This window comes from Salvelinus sp. IW2-2015, linkage group LG1, assembly GCF_002910315.2.
Source record: "Salvelinus sp. IW2-2015 linkage group LG1, ASM291031v2, whole genome shotgun sequence".
NCBI classification, from domain to species: Eukaryota; Metazoa; Chordata; class Actinopteri; order Salmoniformes; family Salmonidae; genus Salvelinus; species Salvelinus sp. IW2-2015.
Window position 1 is genome coordinate 8,098,170 of NC_036838.1, and position 15,800 is coordinate 8,113,969.

General features: G+C 41.4%; 1 protein-coding gene across 2 annotated transcripts in view; it reads left to right on the forward strand.

The window, feature by feature from the left end:
* The first annotated feature begins 8,386 nt into the window (after positions 1 to 8,386).
* LOC111959980 (homeobox protein Meis1-like) overlaps positions 8,387 to 15,800 on the forward strand; it is a 35,982-nt gene continuing 28,568 nt past the window's right edge. The window contains exons 1-7 of one of the 2 annotated variants that reach the window (XM_023981944.2): positions 8,387 to 9,029; positions 10,391 to 10,611; positions 11,509 to 11,650; positions 11,865 to 11,915; positions 12,245 to 12,295; positions 12,870 to 13,016; positions 15,148 to 15,259. In XM_023981944.2, coding sequence (XP_023837712.1) covers positions 9,018 to 9,029; positions 10,391 to 10,611; positions 11,509 to 11,650; positions 11,865 to 11,915; positions 12,245 to 12,295; positions 12,870 to 13,016; positions 15,148 to 15,259 — 736 coding nt within the window. In that variant the 5' untranslated portion in view covers positions 8,387 to 9,017. The remainder of the gene's footprint in view (positions 9,030 to 10,390; positions 10,612 to 11,508; positions 11,651 to 11,864; positions 11,916 to 12,244; positions 12,296 to 12,869; positions 13,017 to 15,147; positions 15,260 to 15,800) is intronic. The other variant, XM_023981864.2, reaches the window with a different exon arrangement.

Sequence of the window (15,800 nt, forward strand, 5' to 3'; positions counted from 1 at the left end):
GACTTTAACCTCCCACGTCTACCTTTGACCATTCCTCTCTGCCTCCTTCTTTCACTCCTCTCCTCTTTTGACCTCACCCTCTCACCTTCCCCCCTACTCACAAGGCAGGCAATACGCTTGACCCATCTTTACTAGATGCTGTTCTTCCACTAATCTCATTGCAACTCCCCTCCAAGTCTCCGACAACTACCTTGTATCCTTTTCCCTCTCGCTCTCATCCAACACTTCCACACTGCCCCTACTCGGATGGTATCGCGCCGTCCCAACCTTCGCTCTCTCTCCCCCGCTACTCTCTCCTCGTTCCATCCTATCATCTCTTCCCTCTGCTCAAACCTTCTCCAACCTATCTCCTGATTCTGCTTCCTCAACCCTGCTCTCCTCCCTTTCTGCATCCTTTGACTCTCTATGTCCCCATTCCTCCAGGCCGGCTCGGTCCTCCCCTCCTGTTCCGTGGCTCGGACGACTCATTGCGAGCTCACAGAACAGGGCTCCGGGCAGCCGAGCGGAAATGGAGAAAAACTCTCCTCCCTGCGGACCTGGCATCCTTTCACTCCCTCCTTTCTACATTCTCCTCTTCTGTCTCTGCTGCTTAAAGCCACTTTCTACCACTCTAAATCCAAGCATCTGCCTCTAACCCTAGGAAGCTCTTTGCCACCTTCTCCTCCCTCCTGAATCCTCCTCCCCCTTCCCCCCCCTCCTCCCTCTCTGCGGGATGACTTCGTCAACCATTTTGAAAAGAAGGTCGACGACATCCGATCCTCGTTTTGCTAAGTCAAACGACACCGCTGGTTCTTGCTCACACTGCCCTACCCTGTCTTTTGACCTTTCTCCCCTCTCTCTCCAGATGAAATCTCGCGTCTTGTGACGGCCGGCCCACCCAACAACCTGCCCGCTTGACCCATCCCCTCCTCCTTTCTCCAGACCATTTCCGGAGACCTTCTCCCTTACCTCACCTCGCTCATCAACTCATCCTTGACCGTGGCTACGTCCCTTCCGTCTTCAGAGAGCGAGAGTTGCACCCCTTCTGAAAAAACCTACACTCGATCCCTCCGATGTCAACAACTACAGACCAGTATCCCTTTTTCTTCTTTCTCTCCAAAACTCTTGAACGTGCCGTCCTTGGCCAGCTCTCCTGCTATCTCTCTCAGAATGACCTTCTTGATCCAAATCAGTCAGGTTTCCCCAGAACTGTGAGAGGTGAGCCATCCTCAGGAAAGGAACTTATCAAGGCGTCAAGCTCATTGATGAACTCTCCAAGGGAACCTGGAGGGCGATAAATGATAAGGATGTTAAGCTTGAAAGGGCTGGTAACTGTGACAGCATGGAATTCAAAGGAGGCGATAGACAGATGGGTCAGGGGAGAAAGAGAGAATGTCCACTTGGGAGAGATGAGGATCCCAGTGCCACCACCCCGATGACCAGAAGCTCTCGGGGTGTGCGAGAACACGTGGGCAGACGAGGAGAGAGCAGTAGGAGTAGCAGTGTTATCTGTGGTAATCCATGTTTCCGTCAGTGCCAAGAAGTCGAGGGACTGGAGGGAAGCATAGGCTGAGATGAACTCTGCCTTGTTGGCCGCAGATCGGCAGTTCCAGAGGCTGCCGAAGACCTGGAACTCCACGTGGGTCGTGCGCGCTGGGACCACCAGGTTAGAGTGGCAGCGGCCACGCGGTGTGAAGCGTTTGTATGGTCTGTGCAGAGAGGAGAGAAGAGGGATAGACAGACACATAGTTGACAGGCTACAGAAGAGGCTACACTAATGCAAAGGAGATTGGAATGACAAGTGGACTACACGTCTCGAGTGTTCAGAAAKTTAAGCTTACGTTGCAAAAAATCTTATTGACTAAAATGATACAGTACTGCTGGCTGGTGAAGTAGGCTAGCTAGCAGTGGCTGCGTTGTTGACTTTGTTTGAAAGTGTAGCTGGCTAGGTAACCTCGATAACTGGCTAGGCAACCTCGATAACCTCGATAATTACTCTAAACTACACAATTATCTTGGATACAAAGACAGGCATTCCACAGTGTTTTATTTTTCATTATTTATTTATTTTTAATTCAAAATTTCTTCCACTTTGACATTACAGAGTATTTTGTGTAGATCGTTAAGATTTTTTTAAATAATTCAATCCATTTGAATCCCACTTTGCAAAACAACAAAATGTGGAAAAATTAATGGGGTGTGAATACTTTCTGAAGGCGCTGTATGTATGTATATTCCTAATAACTTATGCACATACTGGCCCCATTCAGGTTCATCCTCAGCAGAAGCCTTTTCCGGGTAGCCTATTCATATCTTTCCAAATTGTACAATTCTTTAAAAGTACGAGAATAGCTACCAAGTGGGCCCATGGGGGTTAAGAAACATCGTCCATTTGGCCCCCAAAACAGCAACAGCAAGAGGCAACAGGAAGAATACCAGGCCTGCTCAGCTGTCTCAGTCAGGCAGAGGCCAGAGATAATTGCGTCCGTGACCTTTTTCTGTGGCCCTTAACTCGCTCTTTTCACATTCCAGGGCAATCTGAATTGTGCAATCTGAATTGTCCCACGGTTTGCGTCCAAAATGCCACACTATTCCCTATGTAGTGCACTACTTTTGACCATAGGGATCTGGTAAAAGGTAGTGCACTACATAGAGCATAGGGTGCCATTTGGGACGCAGCCTCATGTTGTAATAATAATAACAACAGGAAACACTGCAAACTTCCCCCCTTGTCCCCAGAATATCCCAACCGTCATTATCTACCCGCTGGGGCTCGTTTCTGTGTGGTGGTGGGGGGTGGAGGATGTACAGTCAAGTACATAAATAATATTGTGTGAGTACAAGGCAMATTGTATCTGTCTGTGGATTGTGACTGATGAACATTTGAGGATTGTGTATTCTGATTATTTACATAATATTGACACTTATCTGTCTCCATAAATGAATAATAGTGTGACATATTGCAGAATGAGATATATATGCTGTGTTGTTGCTTGAGGTCACCTGTATTTAGCTCTGATGATGCAGTTTTGGTCACCATATTGTAACAACCTTAATCAGAGAACAGTCAATGTGAAAATGATTCAGTTTAGGTCTTGACTATGTATGATGACTATGAATCTATTTTAAATAATATTTTTCTTTCAAATGTTCAGAGACAAGAAAATTCCTACCATTAGTTGAAATTGTTATTTTGGACCAGAGATAGGAAATGATGCATGTACAAAATGCATAGCTCATAAAACATGGACAGAGAAATGTCTACTTTAGTATGCTTAAAGTTGAACAGTTTTGATGGGTCCTCAGAAACACTTTACAAGTTGCTCTTATGCCAAACAAAAGCTTCTGTAGTTGTACAGCAGCTGTACATGGTGAAAGCAGATCAATAAAAAATGATGTAATTGTTTTGAAAGGGAACTTGCCAAATTCTGTTTCAAATTAGTTTAGTTACTGTGTAGTTCCATACCATCATACCAGGATATTACAATTCCCCAGTGGTGTAAAGTACTGAAGTAAAAATACTTTAAAATACTACTTAAGAAATGTTTTGGGGTATCTGTACTTCACTTTTCTACATATATTTTTGACAACTTTTACTTTTACTTAACTACATTCCTAAAGAAAATTATGTACTTAAATAAAATAAAATTGTATTGGTCACATACACATGGTTAGCAGATGTTATTGCGAGTGTAGCGAAATGCTTGTGCTTCTTGTTCCGACAGTGCAGTGATATCTAACAAGTAATCAAACAATTCCACAACAACTACCTAATACACATAAATCTGAGTAAAGGATTGGAATAAGAATATATTCATATAAATATATGGATGAGCAATGACAGAGCGGCATAAGCAAGATGCAACAGACGGTATAACATACAGTGTATACAWATGAGATGAGTGATGCAAGATATGTAAACATTATGAAAGTGCATTATTAAAGGGACTAGTGATCCATTTATWAAAGTGGCAAATKATTTCAAGTCTGTATGTAGGCAGCAGCCTCACTGTGTTAGGGATGGCTGTTTAACAGTCTGATGGCCTTGAGATAGAAGCTGTTTTTCAGTCTCTCGGTCCCAGCACCTGTACTGACCTCACCTTCTGGATGGTAGCGGGGTGAACAGGCAGTGGCTCGGGTGGTTGTTGTCCTTGGGGATCTTTTTGGCCTTCCTGTGACATCGGGTGCTGTAGGTGACCTGGAGGTTARGTMGTTTGCCCACGGTGATGCATTGTGCAGACCGCACCACCCTCTGGAGAGCCTTGTGGTTGTGGGCGGTGCAGTTGCCATRCCAGGCRGYGAAACAACCCGACAGGATGCTATCAATTGTGCATCTGTAAAAGTTTGTGAGGGTTTTAGGTGACAAGCCACATTTCTTCAGCCTTCTGAGGTTGAAGAGGCAATGTTGCGCCTTCTTCACCATAATGTCTGTGTGGGTGGACCATTTCAGTTTGTCTGTGATATGTACGCCGAGGAACTTAAAACTCTCCCCCTTCTCCACTGCTGTCCTATCAATGTGGATAGGGRGGTGCTCCCTCTACAGTTTCCTGATGTCCACAAWCATCTCCTTTGATTTGTTGACGTTGAGTGAGAGGTTGTTTTCCTGACATCACACTCCGAGTGCCCTCACCTCCTCCCTGTAGGCTGTCTTGTTGTTGTTGGTAATCAAGCCCACTATTGTCATGGGTGAACAGGGAGTACARGAGAGGGCTGAGCACGCACCCTTGTGGGGCCCCAGTGTTGAGGATCAGCGAAGTGGGGGTGTTGTTTCCTACCTTCACCACCAGGGGGGCGGCCCGTCAGGAAGTCCAGGACCCAATTACACAGGGCGGGGTTGAGACCCAGGGCTTCAATCTTAAAGATGAGCTTGGAGGGTACTATTGTGTTGAATGCTGAGCTTTAGTCAATGAATAGCATTCTTACATAGGTATTCCTCTTGTCCAGATGGAATAGGGCAGTGTGCAGTGTGATGGCAATTGCATTGTCTGTGGACCTATTGGGGCGGTAAGCAAATTGAAGTGGGCCTAGGGTGACAGGTAAGGTGGAGGTGACATGATCCTTGAATAGTCTCTCAAAGCACTTCATGATGACAGAAGTGAGTGCTACGAGGCGATAGTCATTTAGTTCAGTTACCTTTGCCTTCTTGGGTACAGGAACAATGGTGGCCATCTTGAASCATGTGGGGACAGCAGACTGAGATAGGGAGAGATTGAATACGTCCGTAAACACACCAGCCAGCTGGTCTGCGCATGCTCTGAGGACACAGCAAGGGATGCTGTCTGGGCCGGCAGCCTTGCGAGGGTTAACACGTTTAAATGTCTTACTCACGTTGGCCACGGAGAAGGAGATCCCACAGTCCTTGGTAGCGGGCCGCGTAGGTGGCACTGTATTATCCTCAAAGCGGGCAAAGAAGCTGCTTAGTTTGTCTGGAAGCAAGACATCAGTGTCAGTGACGTGTCCGTGACGTGGCTGGTTTTCCTTTTGTAGTCTGTGATTGTCTGTAACGTACGTCTCGTGTCTGAGCCGTTGAATTACATACATTTTCCCTGACACCCAAAAGTACTTGTTACATTTTGAATGCTTAGCAGGACAGAAATTGACCAATTCATGCACTTGTCAAGAGAACATCCCTGGTCATCTCTACTGCCTCTTATCCGGCGACTCACTTAACAGAAATGCTTTGTTTCTGAATGATGTCTGAGTGTTGGAGTGTGCCCCTGGCTATCCATAAATTTAAAAAAAACACGAACAATTGTGCAATCTGATTAGCTTAATGTAAGGAATTTGAAATTATTTATACTTTTACTTTTGATACTTAAGTACATTTTTGCAATTACATTTACTTTTGATACTTAAGTATATTTAAAACCAAATACTGTTAGACTTTTACTCAAGTAGTATGTTATTGGGTGTCTTTCACTTTTATTTGAGTTATTTCCTATTAAAGGTATCTTTACTTTTACTCAAGTATGACATTAGGGTACTTTTTCCACCACTGCAATTCCATGTAGTCGTAACTATCTGTGGAACTCAGGTGTAACGGGTGTCTTTTGCTATACGTTTTCTCTGCATAAAATCCGTTTATATAAAGTGAAATGTTTATTTTCAGTCGTAGTGGCTACAACAACTCTATAACACACCTATTACAATAAATACCACAACTCAAACACATTTTAATTGAACTTGCGCTTGCCTACAACTAGATGGCGCAAATGGTCCAGTAAATTACCAAACAAACTGCCCAAACAGCATCAGTGAAAACAGTGAGAACTTGTTTACCCATCTCTTGGTTTCAGAATATATTTCATTGTAGGGTATGCATGCCTAAATCAGCTAGACCTGTGATGTAACAGATTGCTTCATTTGATTACAGTAATGTTGAAAACAGATTGTTATCAGTGTCATGAGATACACAAATTACACATTTTGTATAACATTATTAAGAATGGACTAATGTAAAAGGGAAGATACCAGTTCCTTTACAATATTTCTTCCCGCAGTTACTTTCAGCTGTGAAAGGCTATTCCATAAGTTACGTTTGAGTTTTCTGTGAAATGTAAGATAATTTTGGCCTATGTGTAAAAACATTTGAATGGTTTTCAAAAGAAAATATGTTCACTCAACAGAAAATGTGAGTTTGTTCAGCAAACATTTGATGAGCTATTCAGAGTTAAGAGATTCTTAAACAAACGGTCAAATGTGGCCTACTGTAAATGATGTTAACTTACACTGTATCTACGGCAATATTATTTTCTTGACCACAATACAAATGTGGGTCTTCCAAATGAGCCAATTCACGTTTTGGTTAGCCTAGACATGAATAACCCTGCGGATTGTGGTCGAGTAAAGCTTATATTAAAACATGTTAGGAGTGATAATAAAGGCTGTAAAAGTAGCCTATAGACACAGATATTCGTTAATTCACGTTACAAATGGAATCATTTATTTCATACCGAATAATTATTATTATTGATTGACGATTTCAAAACTACAATAAACGTTCATTACCTTTCTTACACTTTCGGTTTAGGCTCCTTCAAGTCCTTCCATAGAGTTTATCCTAAGATTGACAGAGAAATACATGAATAGTACCTTTAATAAATATATGTAATTATAAGGACATCATTGGATAGCTTCTTCATAAAACAAAAGTTCATACTTCACACTCGTACTCAAAAGTTTGGTTTCAAAGCGGTTTTGCCTCCCTGCACGTCCTGCAGCCATGCTTCATTTCATCAAATGTATGTTCTGATCTGAAAGCAGCTGTAATAGCCTACCACAGAGGTTATAGACTATTTGAAATTATTTAGATATGTTCTTAACCTCACATATTCCAAGTATTTAAGAGGTTGGTACGATTCCATCTACTCATAGGTATATCCTCGAGGGAAATAAGTCCAAATTAATTGCTATGGACAAGGTAGCCACTCTCTCTGGGTAAAGCTACCGTGTTTTGAAGACAACCACCGACCAGCCTCTCAGTTTGAAGCTTGGCAAGGCTATGCGTCTTTGGATAACACTTTGGACAAACTCTATACGACTTTCATGCTATATTTAAATCCCTTCTCCTCCAATCTTCATTTAAAGTTGACCTGATAACATTAATACTCTGTTGGATACGGACTCAAAAGTTAAATTGTTTACAGACTAAACTGTAGACTAACTACAACGTAATTAAAGAAATTCGTAATGTTATGCACGATCGGCGAAGGGAGCTTTAATCCCCAATAGCTAGTAAACTGAACTTGATAGGCTATAGTTCAGTGACTGTCTTTTGACACATACAAGTACAGTTAGTCATTTATTTGCAAGCTCTCATTACACAATGCTGCCCATGTCCCCAATGCACCAAACCATCCATGTTTATATTAGAGAACTGAGGCCTGTGGTTTGATGTGCGCTTAATTGCGCCCATTCTCTTCCCACTTCTACTGTCATATTGGACAAAAGGTCTGTCAATCAATTCTGCGAAGGAGTGTCATATTCTGACACACAACCTCCAAGAAAATAAGTGTTTTAGAGTGCTATTATGAACCTGAAAAAAAGTGAATAGCTTAATTGTTAGACTACTTTTATTTGGGTGGAAAATGGACAGCTGTTTCTATTCATGGTCAGTTATTTGCTTATTTATAGCCTATCTTTTGTTAATATTTATATGTATTCTTTAAATAAACCTAAGGCATGCTAGTCATTTCCACAACAAAACTTCCAGCTGAGCACCAGATAATGCAACCTCTATATGAGATTGAATATCTGCTATTTTTACAGTTCTCAAACGCCCCCACCGGGTTCTCCACTTGATGTGGCCCATTCCAATACGTGACCAGTTATGGCCACCACTACTTCCGGGTTTGCACAAATTGATCAAAGCTACCCTCTCTGCGTTATGCGACCTACAACAGCACACACACACGCGCGCATTTGGAGAACCAAGCACGGCATTCACATTGCACATCGGGATCCACCAACATACGGACGGACAGGGGGCGGCTCCTTTAAGAAAAACTAAGTCAGAAAATATCACCCCTCCTCCTTCAGATCTCCACTTGGATGGTATTGCATCAAAGAAAACCTTCACTGGAGTTGGAAGTGATCGAGGAGACGATGGGGACTGTTTTTGAACATCTCTACATGAATATCTGAAGCATTCAAAGTGAGGGAAGAGCGCGACGAGTCATCATTAATTAAGCAACTTGACAACCTCGATATTGATTGACAGCTTGCTTGTTGAGCGAGACTAGAGTCTCAATGTTTTTTTTCCTGTAAGGGGCATTTTACACCAGTCTCAAGCGTGAAGTCGTAGCCAGTGTTGCTTGTTTATGAACGGTCTCCAGGAGAAAGCGAAGGAGCGCTATACTGGATTGTGGTGTTTTTGTCTTCAGCTGGACTTATGCTGACGGTCTGGCAACCATCCTCGCTGGAGAGACGACCACAGTATTCCTAATCTTGCATTTGGAGTTAGGTCTTTGTTTTTCCTCAGCCCTGGCCTCGTAGAAGACGTTTAGAGTCCGATTGGAATCGGCTAGAGTGACAGGCCGATGGCGCAACGGGTGCGTATTGACAGAACTTTTAGCAATGGCAATAAAGCTACAATTGAGACGTGGCTGATTACTGCAATTTTTTAATTTGTATGGCACAACAAGCAGGCAGCGATGCAATAAGAGGGTGTTTGGTAGAGCTATAAGTTGTCAAATATACTTATGCTACATGCTAGCCTACTATTCAGCATTTGAGCGTGTGTGAGTAGAATAAACAATAGCATTTTCATATTGTCTAAAGAACTACAGACTGCAGACTGCAAACTTCATCACATAATTAATTTTACCCCACTATTATGACATTTGTTTTGATATTCTGCGTTTCATAAACGCCGCATCAGTCTTTGGGGGTCCAGTGTTTAATGTAGGTTATAACCAAGTTGTTACACATCAACTTAAACGATTTACAAAAAACATGATGTGAGTTTGGTAATAAGAAAATGGACGACATTTCACAAATATTTTGTGTGTATTCAATTTCAGTCTGTACAGATATGAGAAGTATGTAGTATGTACGCTTTGGGTTTAGTTTGTTGATATCTGTCCTATTCAACATTTCATAATATGTATACATTCTTATCTGATATATGACATACAAATAAATCAATTCAACATTTAGAATAAAAAAATATGTGATTACGTTCTCAAAATATACTCGAAATAGTTTAGATAGGCCACGTAGCCATGCATGAACAATTAGCCTATCTAAAATGAGTCTGTTATTTTTTGTTGTTTCTTTAAGCTATTAGTTTTGTCAAGATAAACAAAACAATATTTGATTTCTTTGAAATATCAGCAAGAATACAGACAGAAAATTGTAGACATTTGTGATATTGTTTTGTATAAGCAAGACCCTGTAGTTCTAATCGCCTGAAAGAATTAAGCATACCCAAAACGTTTGAAAGTTTTAGACACATAAAAGTGAACTGCTTTTTCACAACGTTTTAAAATGTTAATGATTCAACGTAATCCACAAACAATTAACATTTTCCATTGATTTCCAATTAGGTGATCAACATAGGCTTTTATTGCCACTAATATACTTCGTACCACTAAACATACGATAGGCTACTATTAGCACCATATACCTAACACATTAGCACTTATTTTCTATACTAATTTAGTAGGCCTAGCCTTATTTGCTATTATTAATATAGACTGCCAACAACATAATTTAAGCTATTTTACTATTGTTGTTAATATACTTTTCTTGTTATTAGTCTTTATATTCCGTTTTTATTGTCACTAATATTACATTATTGTATTTAGTATAGTTATTATCAACACAGGCCTTCATTCAACAGCAGGAGAGGTAGCACAACGGTGTCAATGGTTATTCTTTTAGAATATTCTCTATCTTTCACTTTTGACAGTATGAAGACCTTCCCCACTATGGAATGGACGGAGTAGGGCTGCCCTCGGCTATGTACGGGGACCCTCATGCAGCGCGCTCCATGCAGGCGGTTCACCTGAACCACGGGCCCCAGTTCCACTCGCACCAGTACCCGCACTCAACACACGCCAGTGCCATACCGCCCAGTATGGGCTCCTCTGTCAACGACGCTATAAAAAGAGACAAAGATGCCATTTACGGGTACGTTTATTTTACTGCCAACGTAAAGTGTATAGCCATTGGGGATATCAAGCACCACAAATGTGAGCGATGAAAGTTTAAGAGAGAGGGAGGCTTTGGGAAATTCTCGCGAATTATAACCTCTTCTGTGTTCGGGTCATTATGCACGGTGCTATATAGGCTTATTTAAACGTTGTATATCTGTTTTGAAATGTTACATTGTGACATTGTCCCCTGAGTTTTCGAAAAAGATCCATAGGCTTCGTTTGCATTTGGCTTTCAGTCCAAATATAATGTTATTTTGCATTCACAAAACTCGTGACATGGATGTATTCTATTGTTTACAAGGAGCCAGTGGTTGAGTTAGATAACCTAACTCCCAAAATGTTTGTAAATCCAACTCTCAGAATGAAACAATTGTTCATCAGACACATTCTCAAACTACCCTGCCTACTTCAACAAATGTGTAGGCAGTGTTGTTTATATTTGTGTGCCATAATATAAGCATATTTTCAGGCCAAGTTTATTAGTCTTAAACTCTATTGAAAACTTCATCGTGTATTTTTTTTGTTGCCTGAGTTAATAATCTCACTGAAGAATATGGTGTTATTTCGTTGTCCTAAAATGTTGAATCGCGTTCTAAATAAGCCATTCGAGGGCTGAGGATGCCATACGACCAGTTATGCCTGTATGACCAACTCATTTTATGCAGTAAGACTAGGCCTACTTTTATGTCATTATTGTGCTGTTACATTTCTGAATGTTTTATTAGTGCAATATCTATTCAGTTTGCAACTGAAAACAGTAGGCAATGTGATTGAAAGTCGATGTAACCTACTTTCTTAGTTTGGGCCTGTACCGACACGCAAACTTTCCAAGGCGGCGTACAGCGTTAATGTCCCCTCTCTTCAATTTTAGGCATCCCCTTTTCCCACTTCTAGCACTGATTTTTGAAAAATGTGAATTAGCAACTTGCACGCCGAGAGAAACTGGGGTCGCTGGAGGCGACGTGTGTTCCTCGGAGTCTTTCAATGAGGATATAGCAGTATTTTCAAAACAGGTTTGACATATCTATTTACTTGTTTTGTTGAAGTTCAAATTCGTTCAAATTCGTATATTTTAGGGTAAATAACCGTTGTGCATTGGTACATGTTTTGTAATTCTGCATTGTGAAAACGTTGTAAGCAGCAAGCTGTCCCATGCATGTGAACACCATGGTTATGAATTATGTATGACGCTCAGTGAACAGTGAACTTGTAACACTTTTGTTTCAGATTCGATCAGAGAAGCCTATATTTTCATCAAATCCAGAAATTGATAATTTGGTAAGAACTCACTTGCCTTAGGCCATTCACAAGAACAGTATCGGCCTATCACAGTCCTTGTTATTAATGGTGTCCTAACAGATACACGTTTGTGTAATCGTAATCTGTCAAAAGGTTTTCTTGTCATAAAGTTGGTTTGCTTTCATGCTAATTATTTTAATCCTGTTGTTCCTGATCCATTGCCTACACGTTTTTAATGGCCGTACGCGTGCAAACACACACCCACGCATGCACGCACACATGCACGCACACGCACCCATAATTATAATAATAATGTAATGATCCAAAATGTGAATAAAAATGTTTTAATGCCAACTTTTTCCTCCTAGATGATACAAGCAATTCAAGTATTACGGTTTCATCTGCTCGAGCTGGAGAAGGTATATTTACTCATAACCATCTCATGTGACTGATAGGCCTGCTGCTGTAAAGATCGGATATTTTATCACGGTCGATTGCGATGATGCATAGCATTAGGCTATAACTCCGTAGTAGAGGTGTAATAGTGGTGGTAGTATATTTGGTTGCCCAAATAACATTTTTATGTTATGGAGTTGATAATGTTGTCATTGATGGATGCGCTTGCAGAATATTAGTCGAGGGCTTTTATAAAGTAGTTGCCATATTGCTCATGTTGAGCCTATATTAGGGACGAGATAAAGTTGCTAAAGTAGCCTGCAGTTCTCGCTCAATTATATAAAAAATGTAAGAAAAATAAAGTAATCATTCGTTTTTCTACAAGTAATGTAAAATGTCTGTAATGTAATATAGTTCTGCTATTTTTGAAGCCAATTTGCTTGAATAGTAATTTAGGCCTGTCACAAGGCGAGGGATAGGCTATTCCTTATAATACCACTGATTACCACCATCTACATTTTTTTTTTTAGGGCTTTCCCGTAGGGTATAGTGTTCACTCAGTTTTGATACATGTTTGGTTGTCCTCTGTGTTTGCAGGTACACGAGCTATGCGATAATTTCTGTCATCGATACATCAGCTGCTTGAAAGGAAAAATGCCCATTGATTTGGTCATAGACGACAGGGACGTTGGAAATAAATCTGACAGTGAAGATTTTACAAGATCGTCTGGGCCTCTTGATCAGGTAAGCTCTTGCCTATTACGTGCGTATTAATACAATTAATATAATTTAGGAAATTGTATTTAGGAAATTGTTGGCCTCCTCTTAGTGATATAGATTGATAAATGACTTTAAAATAAATCAAATATTAAATGTAGGCCTAACATTTGACAAAATGACAATGAGAACAAAGTTTCTGTTCCATTTCATTTCAAAGCATAATAAATCGKTTTTTTTTCGGACATTTGGAAAAAACTTGTTTGAAGTAAGGATCCCGGTAAACAATTGCTTGGCTTTTATTATATTACTTCTTGAATAAATGCTTTGAGGGACTATGGTAAACATAGTAATTGTTATTATGCTATTTTATGGTGTTTTTATGTGTTAATTATGTTCATTGTGCTGCATGTGCTCGAAAAAGATATCATTGATCAGAAATGGGACGAGAGGTGTGGAGTCAAATCTGCTCTTTTCTTCGTGTGAATGCAACCAAGCAAGTTTTGAAATCACGTCGCACCCACCCCTTGAGCAAGGTTTTAGGAATATGGAATCCATTCCTCCGAGTGCCATGTCAGCCACACAGCGACTTGTTAACCATTTAACCCTTTATTTACCAAAGCAACGAGCACAAATCCAGGCAGTTTAGTGGAGTGTCAAATGGGCACAACTCAAATGTCTCGGTGTTTAGTTTCAAACACCCTCCCAAGCCTATATTAGTCTGTTGTTAAGATGTTCTGAGTGTCCCATTCACTTTACTACAGGGTTCCAAGCTCTGTATTATAAAATAATATCCTCTCACCTCCATCAGGTAGTGAGACTTCCCTCCAGTAGTACTTCGATCACATCTGCTGATTTGCACTTTGATGGTCATCTTTGATTGCGCTGTCACCTGCCAGAGTGTTTTTTATTATTATCGATCAATCAACATGATCAATGATGAGCGCAGGTCCCCTGAGTCTTATAAGCGCTCGTTATTTATGCTTTTGATTGAACAAATTGTGTGGCTCAGTTGGTAAGAGCGTGGCGCTAGCAACGCCTGTCGTAGGCTCGATTCCCGCTGGGGTTACATATACTAAAATGTAAGTCGCTATGGATTGAAGCGTCTGCTAAATGGAATATATTATGAAGCAGCACACTAAAGTGTGGCCCCTGGATGTGGTCGACCTAATAACCTGTCCCACCAGCCTTCACTCTCCCACCCATAAGTCCATGAATGGTACAGCACCCGCACGCCCGACACCCACCCGACCTTGCAGGCACTTTGTCCCCACACCTCTAGCCCAATAGTGTACCATTTTCACACTTAATTCCACACTTCATTTCTCTTCTCAAGTGGGGCTGCTTAGGGAGTACCTACTGGTTATGGGTGGATATTGGGAGGTGGTGGCGGTGTGTGAGTGTATATGCATGTGTGTGTGTGTTTGTGTACATGTTCRAGTGCATGTGTGTGTGTGTGTGTGTGTGTGTGTCGGTACTTGCCACCCTCGGTCTCTCGGGAGCGGTTCCATTCTGATTGAACAAATCTCTTCAGCCCTATACTCACTCCCCCTCTTCCATCCCTCTTGCTCGTTTCGTTGGGAACTCCTCTTGTTGGAGTTGGCCATTGCTGCTTTAACCATTTGTGTTCTGAGCATATGTTCCAGATTACCACAGCCTGACAGCATTCTCCTGGTATGCAGCGTAATACATGATATATATTTTTCATTTTTTTCCTTCCCAAAGAGGACTTATTATTATTCATTTACTGGTCAAAAACAATTATGAATTATACGTTTTTGCATTCTGACCTGGAGTTAGCAATGAGTTAGCCACGATGCACCGCCAGCTGATGGGGAGTAGCTAGCCAGTGTGTACAGGGCTGTGTGTTTGAAATGTCTACAGGCCATTTCTCCTTTTCCCCCCACATGAWATGTACTGCGTATGATATGGATATGATATTTTAAGGAAACTAAGAATGCGGCTTTCGTGCCGACATACCTTGGTTCTCCATCCACATCTCTTTTAATCAGTCGCCTGTGGATTATTCTCTATGGATAACTTCACTTAAAGCCCTTGGTTTCTATATGACGTATAGACCGTTGACCCGTTCTCTGTGGTAAATCGTATTCATACTGTAGTTTCTTGGCTGATTGTCAGTGTCATGTCATCCAATCAGATCTCGTGGAGCAGAGACCACGATGACACGGCGTCAGTTCGCTCGGCGGGGACACCCGGGCCCTCCAGTGGGGGACACACGTCACACAGTGGGGACAACAACAGTGAAGAAGGTAAGGACTCACTGATAGGTAAGATAACTGGATAGGTGTCCATCATTATTGCTTTTGTCTTTCAAGTATACTTTCATATCAGTGGGAGGAACGAGGAAGCTATTTTAGAGTTTTGGGACAGATCAGATTCACTTACAGGTGGAAATACTAGAAAGGTGTCCACCATTATCGCTTTCGCCTATCAAGTACTTTCAGATTAGTGAGACAGTGTTGGGACTGATCCCATGTCAAGCCAATGAGTGAGTGTCACGTGTTGTCGAGTTTGGATTGGATGTGACGTGGAATAGAAAGAGAGACAGCACAGAGAAAGAGAGAGTGAATGATGAGGGTTGACAGAAAAATGTGAATGCGGAGCTCAGCCTGCGACTGGATCTGGAAGAAAGGGCGCATTATGTTCTAGTCGACCGAGCGACGATTTATATACCAGCCTCTGCACCTCTTTTATTTGGACATGGGGAAAGAGTAATAACAGAGAGCAACACACACACACACACACACACACACACACACACACACACACACACACACACACACACACACA